This window comes from Hemiscyllium ocellatum, chromosome 19, assembly GCF_020745735.1.
Source record: "Hemiscyllium ocellatum isolate sHemOce1 chromosome 19, sHemOce1.pat.X.cur, whole genome shotgun sequence".
NCBI lineage: Eukaryota > Metazoa > Chordata > Chondrichthyes > Orectolobiformes > Hemiscylliidae > Hemiscyllium > Hemiscyllium ocellatum.
Genome location: NC_083419.1, coordinates 42,822,546 through 42,847,634, shown reverse-complemented (window position 1 = coordinate 42,847,634; position 25,089 = coordinate 42,822,546). Strand labels below are relative to the sequence as shown.

Here is a 25,089-nt window from a genome sequence, read left to right as displayed (position 1 = left end):
AAAAAGATTAATGCAGCATTTAGGAAGCTCGGAGCTGTACCGGTCAGAGGGCTGTGAGGACAGATTTTGAAGATGGAGTCCTTTTTTAAGATCCTGGACCTCCCAGGCATAACTTCAGAGCTGGCATCTTTTCTGAATGCCCCCTTGATAATCCAGGAAATATTGGAGGCAGTGAGGCAGTTCCAGAGTGGTAAAGCGCTCGGCCCAGACGGTTTTCAAAGTGACTTTTACAAGGAGTTTATAGAAATGCTCGCCAGATCACTCTTGGATATGTACAGCTACTCATAAAGTCAGGACTGCATGCCATCCTCTCTGAGAGAAGCAAATATTTTTCTTCTCCTTAAGAAAGGGAAAGCTCCAGAAGATTGCACTTGATACAGGCCCATAACATTACTGAACTTGGATTTTAAAATTCTGTCAAAAATGCTAGCGTTAAGGTTGGAGCGGGTTTGCCCTTCATTGTAAAGGAGAACCAGACACGTTTTATCAGGGGTCATAGGTCTACCAACAACATGAGTTAAGTATTAAACATGGTCCAGATATGCCAGCAATGTTCGATTCTGGACATGGTAGTCTCCCTGGGTGCAGAGAAAGAGTTTGACCAGGTGGAGTGGCCATACCTCTTATGTACTGGAGCAGTTTGGTCTTGGAGGGGTTTTTGCCAGGTGGGTGGCAGTGTTATATAGTGATCCAAAAGCAACAGTTCTCACAAATGGTATAAGGTCAGATACTTTTAGGGTTGGCAAAGGCTGCTGACAAGGGTGCCCTCTCTCACCACTATTATTTACCATTAGTAGTTGAGCTGCTGGCGAGGCCATCTGGAGGGATCCCAACATAATTGCCCTGGAGATAGGGTCAGGCAGACATAAGATCATTCTCTATGCAGACGATGTTCTTCTCTTTTTAACTGATTCGATGACATTTGTGTCCCATTTAATACAAGTGATTAATCAAATTGGTTTGTTCTCAGGGTATAAAATTTACTTTATGAAGTCGGAGGCTATGTCTATGGGGGGCCTTACGAAAATATCTGATTTTGAGAATGAAACCAGTTTCCCTTTCAGATGGTCACAGGAAGATTTCTTGTATTTAGGAATTTTTATCACCCCGGCCTGCAATCAATCAATTATATAAAGGTAATTTTGTGCAGTTGCTAGAGAAAATAAGGCAGGACCTTCAGCGTTGGGAGGATCTTCTAATATCTTGGTTGGGTAGAATAGCTCTGGTTAAAATGAATGTTCTTCCTCGCTTATTATATCCCATGTGAATGCTCCCCTTGATGCTGCCAAAGCAAGCACTACAGAAGCTTTAGAGTTGGCTTAGATCTTTCATCTGGCGTCATAGGCGGACTCTTATATAGCTGGGCAAATTGCAGCTTCCACAGGGGATGGGAGATTTGGATTTTCCGGACTTTAAGAAATATCAATTGAGTTCCTTACTATCCTATGGGCGGCATGGTGGCACAGTGGTTAGCACTGCTGCCTCACAGCGCCAGAGACCTGGGTTCAATTCCCGACTCAGGCGACTGACTGTGTGGAGTTTGCACATTCTCCCCGTGCCTGCGTGGGTTTCCTCCGGGTGCTCCGGTTTCCTCCCACAGTCCAAAGATGTGCAGGTCAGGTGAATTGGCCATGCTAAATTGCCCGTAGTGTTAGGTGAAGGGGTAAATGTAGGGGTATGGGTGGGTTACGCTTCGGCGGGTCGGTGTGGACTTGTTGGGCCGAAGGGCCTGTTTCCACACTGTAAGTAATCTAAGCTATGTGGCTGACTGGGCCTGCCAGGACTCGTGACCAACTTGGCGGGCTATCGAGGTCTCCCAGGCAAAATCCCCCTCATCAATTTGTTGTCTATGGACAAGATGAGGACTGTTATGGACCATTGCAAGAATCCGATTGTCCTTATCACGGTTAAAGCATGGAGAGTGATGCGGCAAGGTGAGGGCAACTTACGAAAAACTTCCCCTTTCACTCCCATAGTAGGAATGTTAGGATTCTGGCCGGGTTATTGGACTCTGGCTTTAAACTTTGGGAGTTTAGAAGCGTCTCCTGTTTAGGAGATTTATTCAATGGGGAGGTCATGATGCCTTTCGAGCAGCTGAGTCAGAAATATGAGCTATCTGGGAGGGACCTCTTTTGTTACTTTCAGGTTAGGGACTTTCTACAGAAAAATACTATATTGATGGTTAGTCCCTATAAGTCAGATATGGAGAGGAGAGTGCTCCTGTCTCCCGGCACACTGTCGGTCAGCACCCTCTATCACTCGTTAGGAAGTAATGTTTCAATGGACTCTATGCGGAATCTGGATTCGGAAATTGGGGGTAGAGATCTTGTCAGAGGTGTGGGAGGATACTTGGGAGAACGTAAGGAAGATTTCAATTTGTAATAGGTTGCAGGCTATGAAGGTATGCCACAGGGCTCATTTGGCACCGGAGCGGCTTGAGAAATTTAAGACAGTAGCGCCCCAACGTGTCCCAAATGTAAAACAGATGTTGGCACTCTTACTCACTGTTTGCGGTCATGCCACAAGCTTCATAGGTATTAGGGTGCCATAGCGAGTGTTTTGGAAGAGGTCTTGGGGAACTGAGGTTAAATTGGATCCAGTGTCCTTCCTCTTGGGTTTGCCAAATCTCCCGTCTTTGGACTTGCATGGGCAGGAACTGTTTAATATTCTTTCATTCTGTGCGTGGAAGAACATTCCAATGAGTTGGGTGTCGGAGAATCCCCCAGAACTTTCGGGTTGGCATAGGTTGGTTATGGAGCACATTCCCCTGACTTCCTTACGAGTATGGTGCACCAGAAAACACAACTGAATTATTTGGATACAGACGTGTTGACTGTAATCAGTCAGGTCTTTGTGTAGTCATGAGGGCTCTGTCTGGCGGTCCGGGGGCCCCTGGGAGGAAGAATCCTGAACAAATACGGGTTTGCTTACTGATGCTCCCGGTGGTGGGGAGCTTCAGTGGGATTGCGCTAACTGCAGTAACTTAACTGAATATAACTTAATTTACCTTGGTTTAATTTAATTTTTTTTCTCTTAGTTATTTATTGAATTGTAGTTTTTGTAGGTTTTTTTATTCTTTCTCTCATCAGTGATTTGTGGAGTAGAGTAGTAGTTTTATTTGTTATTATCATCATATTATAAGGTTGTTGTACTATTTTGTAGTGATTTTGTAACTTTTTAAATTTTTTACCATCTTTTTTCTCAATAAAAATATTTACAAAAAAAAGCTGACAATCCTGTCATGTCCACCCTCACCTTCAACAATAGTTTCCAGAGACCATGCATTTCATTAGCAATAAGCTGAAGAGCAATTCACTGCCTCTATTAATTCTATCCTTCCCTTTAACTCACCAAACTTCCTAGGTCAAAGGTTCCCTGTCTTACTCTGAATTTGAATTTATCTCCAGTTTATCTCTTATTTATCTCTTTATGTCATTTCCAAATTATGCCAAATTATGTTGACTACCAAAATTCCATTCCTGCCTCCCATATTAGCTGATATTAACAATGAAAAATATTATTTAAAAAAAGGTCTTCTTTATTATTGTTTTGGTCTGCATTGAGAGCTGGTGAGCATTAATTTCGGTGTAAAGTTAACAATTATTTAAAGATACTGTTTAAGTTAAGAGATATTAGGTTTTATTCTAGCCTTACAATAGTAATATACAAGGTCTCTGAGTGCGGTTCCAGCTAACTAACAAATTGTCTGGTTAAAACAGGCTTTTTCAGGAGTTTGAATGCAGTTGTTTGAGAGATTAAAAAAAAAGCAAGGGTTTTCTTTGTGCTGCTTTTCTGTAGAGTGTAAAGTGGGAATTGTTCAATAAAGAAGTTCAAACAGGAGGGAAAGGAAATGTTTTGTTTTCTTTCTTTTTCAGCCTCCAGCAATTGGCTTTTACTTTGGTACAGGAAAAGAAACTGATTAGAATAAGTTACCAGTTACTCACCACTTATTCTAATTGTAACAAAGAGTTTTTAAAGTTACAGTATAGCAGATTAGCTCAGTCAAGTGGAATACAGCCTGCAGTATGTGGGAAGTCATGGATGTACCACGAGTCCTAGACAAATATATCTGCAAGTAGTATCAGTGACTGTGTAAGCTTGACCTCTGGGTTTCAGAACTCAAAGTGGTGATTGGAGACACACTGTGCATCCACAAGGCAGAGAACCATGTATGGAATGTTTAAATTGAGAATTAGAACTAACTTTATTGTCACATGTACGCATACAAGTATAGTGAAAAGTTTACAAGTTGGCATGTACTGTACAATCTTAGGTACAAAGGTACAGATACCTACAAAGGTACCTACAAAGGTCAGCACCTAGCCCCCAAACGACAAATGAATAAAGAAGAAATTACATAAATAGAGTTAATCTTCTGAACATGAGAGTCTACAAAGACAGAGCTTTTGCAAGATCTCTGTGAGGACCCACAGCCAGAAGTCCTTGCTTCGGGCACTGCCCTCGTAGTAGCTAAGTCAATGTTTCAGGCTTTCGGAACACCACTTCTTGCATGCCTGATGGAAGAGCAGCACTCTGAAAGCTTGTCATTTCAAATAAACCTGTTTGACTATAACTTAATGTTGCTTGATTTTTGATCTTAGAGAAGAAGAAATCGAGTGTCTGAAAGCAGATTTTATGGAATTAGGAAGTAAATTAAAAAGTAAAATGTCTAGAGCAGTCATCTCAGGATTACTCTCAATGCCATGTGATATTGAGCATGGGAATAGGAGGATTTATCAATTGAAAAATATGGAAAAAAAATTGGTCAAGGAAGGAGAATATCAGATTTCTGAGGGATTGGGACTGATTCTGAGGAGGTGGGACCTGCTCAAGTTGGATGTACCACACTTTAACATGACTGGGGCTGATTTTCATAGAATCCCTACAATGTAAAAGCAGGCCATTTAGCCCATCAAGTTCACACCAACCTTCTCATACAGGGAAATTAGCCAGTGCTGATTGGGAGGATTTAAACTAGCTTCTCAGAGATGGGAACCTAAAGTATGGTCATAGAAAGTCATAAAAATGGTAAATGAAACCACAAGGCAGGTGAAATGAAGGCAAATATCAACTATGCTTGGAATGCAGAATAATACTAAAAAGGGAAAGTTAAGTGCACTCCACCATCATTGTCTCCAACTTGTAGATCGCAATTGACTGGTCGATTGCAGTCTCTAATAGTCAATCTCACTGCTTGCCAGTGTTCCTTCACTAGGCATGTCTGATAGTTGACTTCAGCGTCTGCCCATGTTCCCTCACTGTGCACACATCAACCATCATGCCCTGGCATGACTTCTACTTTTGGGAGCTGTGCAGCTAGAGAAAAGCACAGACTTTATCATCATGTTTCTGCTTGGTCCAGATGGACTATCATTGCATGATAAATGTAAGTTTTGTGTTGGAAATACAAACTAATGAATCAGAAATATACTTGGAACTGAAGACAATGTATTACAGTACTAGAAACATAGGTGACCATTCAACCCATCAAATCCATACAAAGTCCCTGCAAGAGCAGCTCAGCTAGTCCTGCTCCACTGTTCACTTTCTGTAGACCTGCAGCTTTTTGTTCTTCACCTGATCATCAAAAAAGTCTGTGCTGGATAAAAAACAAATTATGGGGAACATTGCTGCAACCCATATCCAATATCCAAGTAATGCAAATCGATCCGGAGCTCTGAAGCAAACTGCAATCACAGAAGTGACCTCTGGGGCCTCACAGTTGAAAGCAGCAACATTCTGAATGTTCTAGAGATGTGGATCCAGAGGCTTACCTGTAGTATGAGCAATAGCTGATGATGTTACAAACTACAAGGGAAAGCAATAATAATGACTGGGGAATCTGGGCCATTTAAAAAGAAACTAAAAGGATACAGCTTCCACGAAAATAAATTTCTGTTCATAACTTTAAAACAAAAGAACATTTACTTTCTCTGTTACCGAGTATATTGATAAGTAGAAGTGGGTATTTGGAATGAAACCACATAACAATGCAGTGAATTCAAGGTTAGGTTTCCCTGAACAGCATGCTTTAAACAAAGAAAGTTGAGGAGTTGAAGGCTGCATTTGAAAGCTGAAGTCATTTGTTTACAAACCTGCAACAAAAGATAAGACCTACATTGAAGCATCACTTCACATTTGCCATCTTCACAGATGGTGAAGTAATTTAACAAAAATAATTGTGGCCATGAACTCTACATTCAAAGTCTTTGAGAATAAAGAAGAAATAATGGCAATTCAGTAGCATGATGTGTAGAACATCGTCCAGAGACATCTTTCAGCAACTACTGCAGAATTTGAAGGACTGTGAACACTTTTTGCTGCAGTTCAATGAGTCCATTGACAGACCTCAACTGATTGTGTTTTTTAAGGACATAAGGATCTTTTTGCCCGTTAACGAGGCAACAAGAGGTGAGAGTAGCTACAATGAATTCAAAAAGGCATGTGCTTGAGATAAGCATTCGAATAAAGAAACTTGTTTCCAGCACAACTAATGGTGCAAATATGGGCTTTGTTGCGTTTTAGAGAAATAATCCTGACTTCCTCTCTTCCATCAATTATCACAGTATAATCCACCAGCAAGTATTAACAAGGCATGATGCCAGCCATGGTTAAGACTGGTCATTTGAGCAGGCTCCAGAAATTACCCGTGACATCAAGCAAGAACCGTCCAAGGAGAGAAGAAAATCAATAATCATGAGGGTGGAGGTATATCAATGCAGTGACATTGTCAGAAATGGTTATCTAAGAAGATCCTAAATACCTGTACTCTGAACAAGTAGCCTTGAGTTTAAGATTTTTAGATATTACATTTTTACATGGTGTCCGCTAGGAAATCAATGTGCAACTAGCCCACAAAGATACATCAAGGATTTATCTTCATTGCAATTACCACCAGATACTTGAATAAATATTGGCATTACTAGCATCAGTGGTCTTCTATTGTTGCAACCACAAACTGAGAAAAAGTGAAGGAATAATATAACAAAGAAGCACTTTTTCATAACATCCCTAAAACTGAATACAGATAGCTTGTTCACATACACACAAAATGCTCCTATTACAAACATTGAACAGTTTTCAAATATGCTATTCTACAGTGAAAAGGGACTCACAGCAGGATGAAATAATCCTTTTCCTTTTAATGTCTGGATTGCTTCTTGTCTTGTACACACTTATTCCGTCCAGTATTTTGCTTGAAGCTGTAGGGTATTCTTTGATCCTTTCAGGTTGGATCTCAATTTGAAAAATATTCTCTCAGCTTGTCATCTTCTCTGATATTTATCTCTTTCTCTATCTATTATAATGAGTTTCTCTCCAGCTGTAATTCTGATTACATGTGCCTCACATTTCGTCTGTAGAATTCTTTTTGATATAAATGTATATTCCTCCTGTGACTGTACAGCATGTAATGTCTCTATGCTTGTAACTTTCCAGTATGTGTCTTCTATACGACTGCTTATTTCTTTGTGTACATCTCAGTTTCAAAGTACCAGCCTAGAAACATGTCTGTTTGTGACTTCCTCATTTGTTTTTACTTTTCTGTGTGTTTTTTTTTGGTAACTCCATTTCACTGTCTTTCTACATTCTATTTTTGTCACGAGAGACTTAACTCAATAACTCACTATATTGATGCCCTCCTGTCTCTCTTGATTTCTATTCTGAAGCCTCCTTCTTATGAGTTTATGTTTCTGTTGTTACCTAGGAGACCACATACAATTGGTGTATACTAATCTTTCAACACAGAGATAGTTTTAAATTACTCTGACTATCCATGTTTTGATACTCCAACTAAACATTCCGGCTACTACCACAGCTAGCTGCAATCATAGAAAGTGTTTTTTAAAGCAAACAAGCTTTAGTAACAGAATGAATCAACTGAAATGTTAATGCATCTAATGGTTTAATCCAGGTAATATCAAGCTTTTGTTTCACTGCATGCTACTAAGATACAACTCCAGACAAAGACACAGGATTCTAAAAATATAAAAATATTTATTAATCAACCTGTTCAGAGATACAAATGTACAAAAAAGGTAGAAACAGTTGTAGGCCATTCAACCCTTCAAGCCTGCTCTGCCATTTAATGTAATAACTTATTAGAAACAAAAAAACTGCAGATGCTGGAATCCAAGGTGAAGAAGTCAACATTTTGGGTGTAACCCTTCTTCAGGTATGGGTGTGGTGTAAGTTAAAAGGGAGGGGGCGGCAGGGTGGTGAGGTGGGGATAGGTGAACATAGCTAGGGGGTATGACCTGGTTGGTTGATGGGAGGAATGAATCTGGTTGGTGGCTAGAAGGAATGGTCGAAGAGAGGAATGGAAGGGAAGGGAGGGGCTGGGAAGAGAGTCGGGTGATGGGAAGGGAGGTTGTTTAAAATTAGAGAACTTAATGTTGAGTGCTTTGGGCTGTACGCTGTCCAGCAGAAGATGAGGTGTTGTTCTTCTAATCTGTGGTCTGATTTGTTGTAGTAATGGACGAGGCCAAGGACCGTCATGTCGGAAAGGGAGTGGGAAGCGGAATTAAAACGGACAGTAAATGGGAGGTCAGGTCAGCCCCTCCAGGCCCAGCTGAGATGCTCGGCGAAACATTCACTTAGTTTACATTTGGTCTCCCCAGTGCAGAGAAGACCACCTCAGGAGCACTGGATACAGAAATCAAGGTTGGAGGAGAGGCAGGTGAACCACTGTCTCACCTGGAAAGACTGTTTGTGGCCCTGGATGGAAGTGAGGTGGTTGGGGGAGGGTGGGGGATGTGCCAGCAGGTTTTACATTTTCTGGTTGCAGGGGGTTTGGGATTGCTCGGGTCTTGTTGCATATGGACACAGATTGCTTCAGCTTCTGGAGAATTCCAAATAGTGAACATTGTGTGATCATCAGCTAACATCACTAATTTTGACCTCGTGATGGAGGGAAGGCCACTGATGAAGAAGTGAAGATAGTTGTGCACTACTCTGGGAATCACCTGCAGAAATTATTTTGGGGATTGTAATGATTGACTTCCATCAGCCAAAACTGTCTTCTTTTGTAGTAGGAATCACTCTAGCCCCAGTACAAAGCAGTCTAGGAGTCATTCTCACTGATATCCATCACATTTACTGTAGTTTTATTCCTCAAAAGGGAATAGGTTATTTAAAAGACAGCAAGCAAAACAAAAGGAGGGAATGGAGTTCGAAATAGAGTGAATAGTTCATAAACTAAAAACAGCAAATGAAGTGACCCAGCAAGTGATCCACATAAAAAAGCACTATAAACGAGAATAAATTTCAATGCATTGAAATTTAGAGTGCAGCTAACATTCATGTTGCTGAACCACGAGCAGCAGGTCACTGCAGCCAAGGTCAGCATCACCTTGCACTGGATCGAAAAGCTGTTGACGCACACCCAAACTCAGACTCAGACTAAGTCCCAGGAAATCACCCTCTCCTTGCAGGTGAAAGTGGGTACTGCAGATAAGAGTAAAGAGTAGAGTGGTGCTGGAAAAGCACAGCAGGTCAGGCAGCATCCAAGGAGCAGGAAAATCGGCATTTCGGACAAAAGCTCTTCATCAGGAAGAGGCTGGGAGCCTTAGGGGTGAAGAGATAAATGGGAGGGGGCAGTGGGGCTGGGGAGAAGGAAGCTGATAGTGCAATAGGTGGATGGACGTGGGGTAAAGGTGATAGTCAGAGAGGAGGGTGGAGTGGGTAGGTTGGAAGGAAGATTGACAGGTGGGACAGGTCATGAGGACAATGCTGAGCTGGAAGGTTGGAACTGGGATTGGGAGGGCGGGAAGGAGGAAACTGGTGAAGTCCACATTGAGGCCATGGGGTTGAAGGGTCACGAGGTGGAAGGAGTTCTTCCACCAGGCGTCAGCTGGTAAGGGAGTGGCGATGGAGGTGGCCCAGGACCTGCATGCCCTCGGTGGAGTGGGAGGGGAAGTTGAAATGTTCGGCCATGGGGTGGTGGGGTTGATTGGTGCGGGTGTCCTGGAGGTGTTCTCTGAAGTGCTCTGTGAGTAGGCAGCTAGTCTCTCCAATGTAGAGGAGACCACATTGGGAGCAACAGATACAGTAAGTGACATGTGTGGAAGTGCAGGTGAAGCTTTGATGGATGTAGAAGGCTCCTTTGGGGCCTTGAATAGAGGTGAGGAGGGGTGGGAAGATGTGGGCACAGGGTTTGCAATTCCTGTGGTGGCAGGCAAAGGTCCCGGGAGGGGAGGGTGGGCTGTTGAGGGTTGTGGACCTGACCAGGTACTCATTGAGGCAACAGTCTTTAAGGAAAGCAGATAGGGATGGGGAGGGAAACATATCCCTGGTGGTGGGGTCTGGTTGCAGGTGGCAGAAATGTCGGCGGATGATGCAATGTATACCTCCATATACACCTCCGGGACATGCGCACCAATCAACCCCACCGCCCAATGGCCGAACATTTCAACTCCCCCTCCCACTCTGCCGAGGACATCTTCGGCTTCCTCCATCGCTGCTCCCTCACCACCCAATGCCTGCAGGAAGTACACCTCATCTTCCGCCTCGGAACACTTCAACCCCAGGGCATCAATGTGGGCTTCACCAGTTTCCTCATTTCCCCTCCACCCACCTTACCCCACTTCCAGCTCAGCACCGCCCTCATGACCTGTCCCACCCGTCAATCTTCCTTTCCACCTATCCACTCCACCCTCCCCTCTGACCTATCACAATCATCCCCACCTCCATCCACCAATTGCACTCTTAGCTACCTTTCCCCCCAGCCCCACACCCCTCTCATTTATCTCTCCACCCAGGAGGCTCCTCGCCTCATTCCTGATGAAGGGCTCCTGCCTGACCTGTTGTGCTTTTCCAGGATCACACTAATTCTGACCCCACCCCCGCCCCAGGATACAGCAGGTGTAACAAGAGAAAAATTGAGTAAGTCCGGCATCATCTGTGAAGATAAAGCGGAGTTAATCTCGGAGGGTTGACACTGACTCGGTGGTAAAAACAATGACTGCAGATGCTGGAAACCAGAGCCTAGATTAGAGTGGTGCTGGAAAAGCACAGCAGTTCACGCAGCATCCGAGGAGCAATAAAATCAATGTTTCAGGCAAAAGCCCTTCATCAGGAATATGGGCAGAGAGCCTGAAGGGTGGAGAGATAAGTGAGAGGAGGGTGGGAGTGGGAGAAAGTAGCATAGAGTACAATAGGTGAGTGGGGGTGGGGATGAAGGTGATAGGTTTGGGGGGAGGGTGGAGTGGATAGGTGGAAAAGAAGATAGGCAGGTAGGACATGTCATGGGGACAGTGCTGAGCTGGAAGTTTGGAACTGGGGTGAGGTGGGCGAAGGGGAAATAAGGAAACTGTTGAAGTCCACATTGATGCCCTGGGGTTGAAGTGTTCCGAGGTGGAAGATGAGGCATTCTTTCTCCAGATGTCTGGTGGTGAGGGAGTGGCGGTGAAGGAGGCCAAGGACATCCATGTCCTCGGCAGAGTGGGAGGAGGAGTTGAAATGTTGGGCCACAGGGTGGTGTGGTTGATTGGTGCTGGTGTCCCGGAGATGTTCCCTAAAGCGCTCTGCACGGAAGTGTCCAGTCTCTCCAATGTAGAGGAGACCGCATCGGGAGCAACTCATACAATAAATGATATTAGTGGATGTGCAGATAAAACTGTGATGGATGTGGAAGTCTCCTTTAGGGCCTTGGATGGAGGTGAGGGAAGAGGTGTGGGCGCAGGTTTTGCAATTCCTGCGGAGGCACGGGAAGGTGCCAGGACGGGGCGGGGGGGGAAGAGTGGACCTGACCAGGTAATCATGGAGGGAACGGTCTTTGTGGAAAGCTGAAAGGGGTGGGGAGGGAAATATATCCCTGGTAGTGGGGTCTTTTTGGAGGTGGCGGAAATGTTGGCAGATGATTTGGTTTATGCGAAGGTTGGTAGGGTGGAAGGTGAGCACCAGGAGCGTTCTGTCCTTGTTAAGGTTGGACAGGTGGGATCTGAGGCCGGAGGTGCGGGATGTGGACAAGATGCGTTGGAGGGCATCTTTAACCATGTGGGAAGGGAAATTGTGGTCTCTAAAGAAGGCCATCTGGTGTGTTCTGTGGTGGAACTGGTCTTCCTGGGAGCAGATACAGTGGAGGTGGAGGAATTAGGAATACGGGATGGCATTTTTGCATGAGGTAGGGTGGGAAGAGTAGCTGTGGGAGTTGGTGGGTTTGTAAAAAATGTCAGTGTCAAGTCGGTCGTCATTAATGGAGATGGGGAGGGAGGAGTCAGAGATGGTCCGGGTAAATTTGAGGTCAGGGTGGAATGTGTTGGTGAAGTTGATGAATTGCTCAACCTCCTCGCGGGAGCACGAGGTGGCGCCAATATGAAGAGGTGGGGAGTGGTGCCGCTGTAACATCGACTGTTCTACATAGCCAACAAAGAGACAGGCATAGCTGGGGCCCATATGTGTGCCCATGGCTACCCCTTTGGTCTGGAGCAAGTGGGAGAATTCAAAGGAGAAACTGTTAATGGTGAGGACCAGTGTGGCCAAACGAATGAGTGTATCGGTGGAAGGGCCTAACAGACTCTTTCCGCACTGAAGGGATTCTATGAAGCTCAATGACTAACGCATTCTCTTACTCAGTCGGTGCTCACAGTAAAACCAGGATCGACCTGACCTTCGCCCCTCACGTCACACGCTGACGTTTCCAGTACTTTCTGTAAGAGAAGCTCAAACTGTCATTTAAACCACACCCCGTAAGGTCACACACATCAGCTGTCGGATCAGCCCCTATTAGGTATGGCTCCACCCCATAAGGTCACATACATCAACCACCGAGACCGCACCTATGAGGCGTGGCTCCACCCAATGAGGTCGCACCCAACAACAACGGAATCTGCCCCTGCACTGCCAGCCCCGCCCCTGTAAGGCATAGCCCCGCCCCTTTCGTTTTCAGTCTTCCCGCCCAGGTCACGCCCATCCACTGCCACTCTCACCAGACTTGTTTGGTCTGGTCCTGCCCACCTGGGAAAAAGCCCCGCCCACCGCAAGCTGTTCTTGCAGCTGCTGTCCAATGAGTGTAGAGCTTGTTGGAGGGTGGAAGCGGTTGTACCTGGAGACGACAGGCGCCATGTTCTGGGTAAGGACAGTCGGGACGGCGCTGAGGAGTGGTTCCCGGTTTCTGCAGGGTCGGAGTCCTGGCAAGCCCTCGGTCAGGAGGTGAGCAGCCGTTGCATTAATTAGATGCTGATGCTGTTTCAAACTGCAATGCAGGTTCTCAGAATGCCATCGCGAAAGGTCACTGTCTGCTGAAGTTGCCTGTGTATTGTGAAGGACATTGCCCCCAGTTGGACCGTGCTGTAGACCTGTCCTAATGGAGACACTTTTCTGACCCAACTTCAGTCGGCTGCATGAGATGTTCTTGTGACTTTGCAGAGAAAAAAAAATGATAGTAGATTCTGTTGAATGGTTATCTGGGTAGACTAGGAGAAAGTGAGGACTGCAGATGCTGGAGATCAGAGCTTAAAAATGAGTTGCTGGAAAAGCGCAGCAGGTCAGGCAGCATCCAAGGAGCAGGAGAGTCGATGTTTCGGGCATAATCCCTTCTCCAGGAATGGGGAGACTCTCAAAGCCATTTAGAAGAGTGGCTTGTCAAAAGATTCAGGCAAGTTCCAAGATGTACCTTGGTTAATGCTGAGCAGGTCAGCTTCGTGCAACGTTGGAGTCTCAACAACAATTGAATACATAACGGCAGGAGACAGAGTGGTTGGTGGTGGAAGGTTGATTTTTTTTTGGACTGGACAAGGTCTGTTGCCAGCTGTGTTCCACAGGGGTTTGTTCTGGTTCCTTTTTTTTGTCATTTACATAAAAAATTTGGATGAGCATGGAGAAAGTAGGTTTGTGGATAACATCAAAATTGGTGGCATAGTAGACAGTGGTTTTAGATTAGATTACGTAGTGTGGAAACAGGCCCTCCGGCCCAACAAGTTTACACTGATCCGCCGAAGCGCAACCCACCCAGACCCATTCCCCTACATTTACCCCGTCACCTAACACTATTTAGCATAGCCAATTCACCTAACCTGCACATTTTTGGACTGTGGGAGGAAACTAGAGCACCTGGAGGAAACCCATACAGACACGGGGAGAATGTGCAAACTCCACACAGACAGGAATTGAACCTGGATCTCTGGCGCTATGAGGCAGCAGGGCTAAACACTGTGCCACCCAGAAGAGATTTACCAGGATGTTGCTGGTTAGGGAAGGTTTGAGTTATAAAGATATGCTGGATCGGTTGGGACTTTTTTTTTAACTCAACTGTAGGAGGTTGAGAGGCAACCTGGTAAAAATTTATAAAATAATGAGGTATAAAGAGAATTAATTATAGTTGTCTCCTCCCTAGGATGGGGGGGGGGGGAGGTTTCAAGACTAGGGGGCAAATTTTTAAGGAGAAAATGAGGACTGCAGATGCTGGAGATCAGAGCTGAAAATGTGTTGCTGGAAAAGGGCAGCAGGTCAGGCAGCATCCAAGGAGCAGGAGAATCGACGTTTCGGGTATGAGCCCTTCTTCAGGAAGAAGGGCTTATGCCCAAAACGTCGATTCTCCTGCTCCTTGGATGCTGCCTGACCTGCTGCCCTTTTCCAGCAACACATTTTCAGGCAAAAAGAGAAATTTAAAAAAAAAGACGAGGGGCAAGTGTTTTACGCAGAAGGTGGTTTGCATGTGGAACGAATGTCCTGAGGAAGTGGTGGACGTGGGTACAATTACAATTGTTTAAAATACTTTTGGATAAGTACGTGAATACGTAGGTTTGGAGGGATATCGGCCTGGAACCAAAAGGTGGGGTTAGTTTAGTTTGGGATTATGTTCGGTTTGGACTGGAGGGTCTGTTTCCGTGTTATATGACTATGTGACACGATATGCGATCATCTTGGAGCTTGCAGTAGGGAAGACACATTCTTGTAAATGTGCCTTTGCAAAGTGCTGTAGGAAAAAATGCAGACCTTTCTGTTGAGGTTCATTCTTAGCAAGTCTAAACATTATAACAGACACTCTGCGAAACAAACATCAACTGGAGAGTAATCAACTCTCTGTACTCTTTGGTCTGCCTGAAACTTGTTGCTCTTCCAATGCAAAGAGCTGATTGTAGCCGAGTGCAGACTTGAACAGCTCAAAGTGTCATAGAGTCATAGAGCACGGAAACGGACCTTTCGGTGCAACCCGTCCATGCCGACCAGATATCCCAACCCAGTCTAGTTCCACCTGCCAGCAGCTGGCCCATATACCTCCAAACCCTTCCTACTCATATACCCATCCAAATGCCTTTTAAATGTTGCAGTTGTACCAGCCGCTACCACTTCCTCTGGCAGCTCATTCCATACCCATACCACCCTCTGTGTGAAAAACTTGCCCCTTAAATCACTTTTATATCTTTCCCTTCTCACCCTAAACCTATGCCTTCTAGTTCTGGACTCCCTGACCTCAGAGAAAAGACTTTGCCTATTTACCCTAGCCATGTCCCTCATCGTTTAGTAAACCTCTATAAGGTCACCCCTCAGCCTCCGATGCTCCAGGAAAAACAGCCCCAGCCTTTTCAGACTCTCCCTATAGCTCAAATCCTCCACCCTGGCAACATCCTTGTAAATCCTTTCTGAACCCTTTCAAGTTTCACAACATCTTTCCGATAGGAAGGAGACCAGAATTGCATGCAATATTCCAGTGTCCTGTACAGCCTCAACATGACCTCCCAACTCCTGTACTCAATACTCTGACCAATAAAAGAAAGCATACCAAACACCGCCGCCTGAATTATCCTATCTATCTGCGGCACCACTTCCAAGGAGCTATGAACCTGCACTTCAAGGTCTCTTTGTTCAGCAACACTCCCTAGGACCTTACCATTAAGTGTATAAGTCCTGGTAAGATTTGCTTTCTCAAAATACAGCACCTCATATTTATCTGAATTAAACTCCATCTGTCACTTCTCAGCCCATTGGCCCATCTGATCAAGATCCTGTTGTAGTCTGAGGTTACCCTCTTTGCTGTCCACCACACCTGCAATTTTGGTGTCATCTGCAAACTTACTAACTGTACCTCTAATGCTCACATCCAAATCATTTATGTAAATTACTAAAAGTAGAGGACCCAGCACTGATCCTTGTGACACTCCACTGGTCACAGGCCTCCAGTCTGAAAAACAACCCTCCACCATCACAACCCTCTGCCTTCTACCTTTGAGCCAGTTCTGTATCCAAATGGCTAGTTCTCCCTGTATACCATGAGATCTAACCTTGCTAATCAGTCTCTCATGAGGAACCTTGTTGAAAGCCTTACTGAAGTCCGTATAGATCACCTCTACCACTCTGCCCTCATCACTCCTCTTTGTTACTTCCTCAAAAAACTCAATCAAGTTTGTGAGACATGAATTTCAATGCACAAAGGGTCAAGACTATGATTGAAGCATGGCCAAACATTGTGGCAGCTGCCACATGGGTGTAAGCTCCTGTCATGCCACACCACTGAGCTGGAACTTTTGAAAATTCCTTCTGGCTGTTTATACCAGTGACTTTGAGATGTGGAGTATATATTGTAAGTGTAACTAAAATTGGAAGTATAGGGATATCTCAATACCTTGTACTGTATTGAAAGAAATTAAGGTGTATTGCACTTTTCCTAAGTGTGAATTGATATTGTAATTAATAAATTTCAAGTAACGTTTTGAAAAATTGCAAGCAAAGGAAATGTACATTTATATAGTGTCTCAGGATTGCCCAAAGAGCTTCACAATTAGGCATTTTTGAAGTGTAATCATTCCTGCTGTAGGAAATAGAATGTAACTTGGCAATGATTAGGAAGCCATTGGCCCTTATAACCTTTTGACCATTTTCTTTCTTAATTTTAGAACTGATAGCTTAGGCCGACTTTGTAAATGAATGAATGAATCCAGGTACTTGCAAAGAAACATTATGTAGTTTCATTTCACTACCCCTGTTATTTGATAGATCTGTCACCCGCTTAAAGCAGAGTTCTTTCCTTTCTTTCCAGTAACATTGAAGTGTGCCCACCTTGTTGTCAGATTCCGGGTCAGACGCAGCATCTGAGTTTAAAGTTTCTACATCTGTGAAAATCCTCCATTGAAAATCCTTTCTCGTCCCTTTAAATTCTGTCCAATAACTACACGTTTTTCTTTTGATAGGAAGGACAGAATTGATTGAATGGCCTAAAAATCTTTCCAACTATTGTCTGAAATATATGCACATTCAATGGTCCTTCTTATTCTTGCTAACTCTAATTAGTTTGAGATTTTGCATTTGTTGACATTGAGGTTCTCCAGTGGTATAGTGAAATTTGAGGTATCCTTGGCAATTTTCTCCCTAAAGAGGTTAAAATATTTCTAAAATTATGACTACTCATGCATCTGGTCACATTTTCTGACGTATTCATATCTTAACTCCTCTTTTGCAGAGCTGGTGATGGGCCACATATTGAGCCCCAATATCGACAGTATCCACAATTGACCAAAAATCAAGTACTGGAGGCTGAGTTTCTTAGTGGTTTCATGTGGTTCTGGATTTTCTGGCATCTATGGCATGATCCTGATGCAGTCCTTGTGAGTACTTTGAATCTCCAGAATTTCTTGTAGCATCTTAGTTTTCACTTTACAGTTTAAAAATGAGTAAAGATTTATGATTTGCTTTGCTTTTAGGATTCGTATCAAATGATTTTAAAAGATGGTTCTGTAAAAATAAATAAAAGTACTTTGCTAGTTTTAGAACTTCCATTGTGTTTCCTGGTTATACTTCTCAGCAATGCAGAATTTCATTAACAATTTAAGGAAAATCAAAGATATGAGGTGGTGTTTGTCAAATTAATGTGTAAGGAAAAGCACCACAAAATGTTTGCGGTATACATTAAGAGTGACAATCCAGCGAAAAATGATTTTAAATTTCAAAAACAGATGTTTATGCACATTATCTGTCTTGGAACCTTCAATATTAGTACAGCAGTTAATAAAACATGTTGGGATTTATAAATAGAGGCATAGACAAGGAATCGTTCTAAACATACATAAGACACTAGTTCAGCTCCAGTTGCAGTATTAAATTCCTTTAGGAAGGATGTGAGGAACTTGGTGATTCTAGGAATGAGGCTGTTAATTACTTGGTTTAATTAGCAAAACTGGGGTTTACTTGGAGCAGAAAAATATAAGAGATTTGACTGAGTTGTTTAAGACCATGAAAGTTTAGATAGTTTCTCTCCATTTAGGCTATTTTTCTTCTGTCATCAGTGGTATCAAACAGTATTTTACACTGAGCCATGTAAGGAGGTAAGAACAAATGATCAAAGCTTTGACCAGTGAGATAGTTTTACGGATTATCTTGAAGACAGCAAGATAGACATTGTAGAGATCCGAGGATATGGTTGCCAAAAGTAGAAAGAAACAAGAGGCTAGAATGGAGGAGTGAAGTGATCTCTGTAGATTTGTGAGGATAGAGGACCTACAGAAATAGAGAGGAAGCAAAGTCATTGAGAACTTTTTAAATAATGATGAAAACTTTGACTTTTAAATTAAAGCGTTGCTGTACTAGGAACAAGTGTAGGCCATGATGCACAGAAGCAATAGGAAATCAATACACCATGTCAGTTAGGAAATGGACATTGAAGTTCAATGAGCTTCAAGAGATTTTCCTAGTTATGGTGGTGTTTATTTTCTTGGTAGATTTATAGTGCAGAATTTCACAAATTGATTACCTTTTGCTCGACTTAAAAGTTCATTTTGATCCTACCCCCTAAAGTCTAAAACTGAAAGAATCAGAGTTGGGTTCAAGTAGCTCAAAACCACTTAAATTCAGGAATAAGATGCCTTATTAAGGAATTAAGTGACTGCTAAAAGTGTTCTGACTGAACACACTAGCCCATTTGAACTTTTGTGGAAATAATGTCAATACATTGACCTGGATTTTCCAATTCTGATTGGAAATAGGGATTTCAATCCCGGTTAGACAAAGGTTTGTTCACTTACTTCCTGGGATTTTCCTGGCTGGATTTGTGATGCAGGGTTTATCACAACACATGCAATCTAATAACCTGACAGGCAGCATTGGAGGGATTAGTTGCAGAAACCACACCCTGTTTTGTAGCAATAGCTGGCATATACAAGTAAGTAAAATGTTTAAAGGTCCCAAAGCCAATTGGACAGCTGCTGAGAGGATAAATGTGTAAGGTAAGTGGGTAAGGGGAAATGTAGAGTGACAAGTGGATTGATGAGCATGGGGATAGAATAGTGGATGACTGGGTTGCTGAAGGACCAAGGTAGCAGCTGGGTGGATGAGGCAGTCGTATAATGGGTGGGTTGGCAAAGGGTATTATGGCAGGAAAGTGGATGAAGGAGGAGGTAGTATGGTAAGCAATTTTTTTGAAAAGGCAGGTATCAGGAGGGTACAAGGTAATGTCCAGGATTGAGAGTTTGTGTATGGGTGGTGAGGGGGTAATAGATTTGTTAGTTTGGTGGGTGGGGTCCAGATTTGTAGTTAGCCAGGAATTATGGGGCTTTTAAATTCCTCTACCTTTTCCTGACTAACTATAAAGGTCAATAAGTCAACACTCCAAGGCCTCCAGCTTTTATCTTAAGAATCGAGGACGTTTTTGGAAACTTCCAGGTGTTGACCATTGGAAATTTAAACTTCGCACGCAATTACCAGGTAATCATTATGTTGGGATTTCCAAGATATCCCAATGTGCATCTTTCAGGGTACATCCTGGTCTCGCCCTTACCAGAGTGGAAGATCTTTGCCTGTATCCATATAAACTAAACAAATTAAATGTGTACACAAATAAAAATAAACACTTGAGACTGTTATCTAGAGAAAATGTAAATGGATGCACTGCAAAACTATACAGCAAAAATGTTGGAAAGGCTTAACCATAATAAAAATTACATTTTGTTTCAGTACCTACAGCATAGTTTATAATTTCTCTCACAGATTTAAGCATGTAACAAATTAGTCCTTACATTTCTGGATGTATTGATGTTTAAGCTACTAGTTCCTTCCCTATTTATTAACTACATATTTTTAAAACAGGGTCATTTTCCTTATCCTGATCCCTCCAAATGGACTGATGAGGAGCTGGGCATACCTCCAATTGATGAGGAATAACCTGAACTAGCTTTGTTGAAATGTAAGTTTCATAGAACTACAGTCTACATTTGTAGAGGTGGAGAAATATCTTTAGCAACAACTTGTTTGCATAGTTTCTTTAACACAATAAAACTGCCCAAGATATTTCACAGGAATGTTATAAGAAAAATTTGACACCAAGCCACATTAGGTAGTATCAGGGCAGATGACCAAAGGCTTGGTAAGAGATTGTCAGAAGCAACTAGGAAACACCATTCTGATTTGAGAAATTGTGCTAGAACTGTTGCCCGTAATATTGACCAGCACAGAAACTTACACACAGAGCACATGACGATCGTGCTCTTTTGTTGTCATTAGTACTTTTTCCTACTCCATTGTTTTTGTCAATCTGATCAACCTGCCTTCCTAGAAATCTGATTTTCGTTCATGTAAAAAAACATGACTATGGGCCCTTGCTCTGGTTCAGTAATATCATGGTTGATTTTTATTACCTCAACATTTCCTGCAGTAAACTCAGATCACTTAATACATTTAATATATAAAAATATAAATATAACATTGGAGACTGGCCTTCTGTGTTAATATATTCCTTGGAGATTGAGACATTTCTACTTTTAAGATACTGCTTTAAATTCTGTCTTGGTGCCTCCCTGTTTGTGATAACTGATTTGGTGCTTTGGTTCAGTAGGAGTCAGCAGTTCTTCAGTATCTCCCTCAAATGACCATTTGTCATGCCTTGAGTTAAGATGGTGACTGAAGATTATTGATCAGCACCACCACAAAATTTGCATCCAGTGTGGAGCAGAGTTACTGTCAATATGAATTTTTTTGTTTTGACTTTTTATTTCTTTCCGGGTTCACCATAGAAAAAATGTAGCACTGAGCTAATAGCCAGGCTAAGAATCAAAGTCTGAATCTTTCTAGTCTGCATGCACGTTCCATGTTAAATAGTCACTAGGCAACAATTCTTTTCTTGTAAATACTTGTTCATTTTAAGAATACTTGGATGCTAAACAATAGTGTTGTACCTTTTTTTGTTCCAGTGTTTCCTTGGTGGTCATTTCTGGGGATGTTCGTCTGACATTTGGTTTTAAAAAAAACCTACTGTAAATTAAATTGAAATAAATATATTATTTGGACAATTATCTGTTATGCAATGTCTTCTATCCAAATATTTGTCCGTCTCTCATTCTTGATGAACGGCTCCAGCCCGAAACATCGATGTTCCTGCTCATCGGATGCTGCCTGACCTGCGCTTTTCCAGCACCACACTCTCGACTCTGATCTCCAGCATCTGCAGACCTCAGTCTCCCTGTGCCTCTGTACTGTCAAGCAAGTCAACGTACAGTACCAGAGTTAGTGTGTTCTGATAAACACTGTGATTGGAACAGTGGGGAAGAAGAATGTTGACTACAGATATGATTAGCCTTAATCACCATATTTCACACCAGTACAATTTGTATTAAGTCCACTGTTAAAAGGATTTGTTCAAGTGCATTCTGGGTAATCCAAGATGGAGGATGGGAAGAAATTCTGGATATAAGAGCTGCCTCCTTTTTTTTTGAGGTATTTAGGTGTTGGTGGTAATTTCCTGGAATTCCAGGAGCAGCATTTACTATTTTATATGCTGTTGCATTGTTGTGGAACTTTAGAGGAAAATAAAGTCAAAACAGTGGCACTTTAGAAGGACAGACAAAAGGCAACGCATGGTCAGGAGAGGAGACTGAAAGAAACCCACACTGCTAACTGACGCAGTAGTGAATCTGTGCAGTTACTACCTTTGCTGTTTGAATTCATATATCTCTGGACATTGGGGTGCATCAAGGAAATCTTAACAAATAGTGAAATTCACAAATGATCTTGGAGGACCCTGGTGTGGGAGAGCTCACAACACAGGTACAGATAAGTGCATAGTTTTTAACATGTAACTTAGCTGTAAGTCTACAGTAGTGAGTAGAATGGATTCTTTCTTATGTTGTATTGAAATGTCTCAATTAAATTTTAAACAAACCATAAGTACTAAGTTAGCCTGGCACACTTTTTTTAAAAGAGCAAAAGATGGTGCTATTTTCTGGATCAGGAGATTGTGAAGGATCAAAGATGGCCTTTAGTAGAAGAATATACTCTTGTCTGATGTGGAAGTTTAGGGAGAGTTTGCATGTTACAGAGGATAATGTCTGCAGGAAGTGCCTTTTGGTTGCACAACCTATCAGATCAAATTAGAGGCAACGAGGAATTTAAAAGAGCCGGGGGTGTGATGGATGGCAGCGATAGGAAGGGAGAAAAGTCACAGATACGGTCACATAGATGGGTTAACTCCAGGGAACGTAAGAGAGGTAGGCAGGTAGTGCAGGAGTCTTCTGCGGCTATCCCCATTTCAAACAAGTATCCTGTTTTGGAAAGTGTATGGGCTGATGGATTCTTGGGAATGAATTCAATTGAATTTATGAATGGACCAGAACATGAACAGCCAGGTTTCAGGTATTGAGACAGTCTCTAACGTAATGAAGGGTTTGTCCGGCTCCAAGCAATCAATTGTGATAGGGGACTCTTTAGTCAGAGGCACAGACAGATGTTTCTGCGGCCAGCAGTGAAAGGTCTGAATGGCGTGTTGCCTTCCTCGTGCCAGGATCAAGGATATCTCGGAGTGTAGAATGCTCTCAAAGGGGAGAGGGACCAACAGGAGGTCATTAGTTCCAATATGAACAATGAAATTGGAAGGGAAAAAGATGAGATTCTGAAGGGAGAATACAGAAAGTTAGGTAGGAATTTTTAAAAGGAGGTCCTCGAGGGTAGTAATATTGGATTACTCCTGGTGCTATGAGCTAGTCTGGGTGGGAATGGGAGGATAAAACAGATGAATGCATGGCTGAGGAGCTGGGAGAACGGTTTGCATTTTTTTTTTGAATCACTGGAATGGCTTGTGGGGTAGATGTGAACTGTACAAGAAGGATGGATTGCACCTGAATGGAAAGGGACTAATATACTGTCGGAGATTTGTTAGAGCTGCTCAGGAGGATTTAAACTGGATGCAAGTTTGCTCGCTGAGCTGCAAGCTTCATTTTCATGAAAACTAACCTTTCAACTCGGCGTGCAAACTTGCATCCAGAACCTCAACCTGAGCTACAAATCTTCTCAGGATTTAAAGTAGTAGGGTGGGTGACCCAGGGAGATAGGAACGAGTTCATTCTGAGACTGGTACAGTTGAGAAAAGGAGTGAGTCAAACAGTCAGGGACAAAGGAGAGAACAAGGTAGGACTGATAATTAAACTGCATTTACTTCAATTTAAGAGGCCTAACGAGGAAGGCAGATGAACCAAGGACATGGTTAGGAACATGGGACTGGGATTAGATTACTTAGTGGAAACAGGCCCTTTGGCCCAACAAGTCCACACCGACCCGCCGAAGCGCACCCACCCAGACCCATTCCCCTTAATTTACCTAACACTACGGGCAATTTAGCATAGCCAATTCACCTAACCTGCACATTTTTGGACTGTGGGAGGAAACCGGAACACCCGGAGGAAACCCACGCAGACACGGGGAGAATGTGCAAACTCCACACAGTTGCACTCTGGCACTGTGAAGCAGCAGTGCTAACCACTGTACCACTGTGCTGCCCATTAATATCATAGCAATTACAGAAATGTGGCTCAGGGATGGATAGGACTGACAGCTTAATATTCCAGGATACAAATGCTCGAGGAAGGATAGAAAAGGGGGCGGGGGGGGGGGAATGGTGTTTTTTATAAGGGATAGTATTACTGTGATACTTAGGATATTCCTGGGAATGCATCTAGGCAAGTTATTTGAGTGGAACTGAGAAATACGGAAGGGATGATCTCCTTATTGGGATTGCATTATAGACCCCCTAATAGTCAGTGGGAAATTGAGAATCAAATTTGTAAGGAGATCTCAGCTAACTGTAAGAATAATAGGGTGGTTACGGTAGGTTATTTTAACTTTCCAAACGTAGACTGTGACTGCCAGTGTTAAGGGTTTACATGGAGAGGAATTTAATTGTGTACAAGAAAATTTCTGTATGTGGATGTACCTACTAGAGAAGTTGCAAAATTTGACCAACTGTTGAGAAATAAGACAGGACAGGTGACTGAGGTGTCAGTGGGGGAGCACTTTGGAGCCAACTACTATAGTTTTAAAATACTGATAGAAAAGGATAGACCGGGTCTAAAAGTTGAAGTTCTAAATTGGAGGAAGGCTAATTTTGATGGTATTAGGCATGAACTTTTAAAAGCTGGAGGCAGCTGTTCACAGATAAAGGGTCAGCTGGAAAATAGGAACCCTTCAACAATGAGATAACAAGAGTTCAGAGACAGTATATTTCTGTTAGTGTGGAAGGAATGGCTGGTAGGTGTAGGGAATGCTGGATGACTAGAGAAATTGAGATTTTGGTTAAGAAAAAGCAGCATATGTCAGGTACAGACAGGAGAGATATAGAGAATCATTAGAGAATAAAGATAGTACAAGTATACTTAAGAGTCAAATCAGGAGGGCAAATTGGGGACATGAGATAGCTTTGTCAAATACAGAGTTAAGGAGAATCCAAAGGGTTTTTATAATACCTTAAGAACAAAAGAGTAATGAGGGAGAGAATAGGGCCCCTCAAAGATCAGCAAGGCAGCCTATGCGTGGAGGCACAGGAGGTGGAGATACTAAGCGAGTATTTTGTATCAGTGTTGACGGTGGAGAAGGGCGTGGAAGATATAGAATGTGGGGAAATAGATGATAACATCAAAAATGTCCTTATTACCAAACTAGCAATTTGGATACAGAACTGGCTTGAAGGTAGAAGACAGAGTGGAGGTGGAGGCTTGCTTTTCAGACTGCGACCAGTGGAATGCCACAAGGATTGGTGCGGAGTCCACTACTTTTCAACATATATATAAATTATTTGGATGTGAACATAGGAGATATAGTAAGTAAGCATGCAGATGACACCAAAATTTGAGGTGTTGGGGACAGCAAAGATGGTTAGCTCAGATTACAACGGGATCTTGA

At 42.9% G+C, this 25,089-nt stretch overlaps 1 protein-coding gene across 1 annotated transcript; it reads left to right on the top strand.

Moving 5' to 3' along the window:
- The first annotated feature begins 13,008 nt into the window (after positions 1-13,008).
- ndufb2 (NADH:ubiquinone oxidoreductase subunit B2) lies at positions 13,009-21,215 on the top strand. Its single transcript, XM_060839861.1, has 4 exons — positions 13,009-13,149; positions 17,396-17,540; positions 20,014-20,110; positions 21,114-21,215. The coding sequence occupies exons 1-3, from the start codon at positions 13,061-13,063 to the stop codon at positions 20,086-20,088; spliced, it is 309 nt and encodes a 102-aa protein (XP_060695844.1). The 5' UTR covers positions 13,009-13,060; the 3' UTR covers positions 20,089-20,110; positions 21,114-21,215.
- The last annotated feature ends 3,874 nt before the right edge of the window (positions 21,216-25,089 follow it).

Bases quoted from the DNA above. Each gene is read 5' to 3' on its own strand.
- ndufb2 (XM_060839861.1), top strand. From the start codon at position 13,061: ATGTTCTGGGTAAGGACAGTCGGGACGGCGCTGAGGAGTGGTTCCCGG. The intron at 13,150-17,395 runs GTGAGCAGCCGT...CCTCTTTTGCAG, and splicing joins GGCAAGCCCTCGGTCAGGAG to AGCTGGTGATGGGCCACATA. The intron at 17,541-20,013 runs GTGAGTACTTTG...TTTTTAAAACAG, and splicing joins ATGATCCTGATGCAGTCCTT to GGTCATTTTCCTTATCCTGA.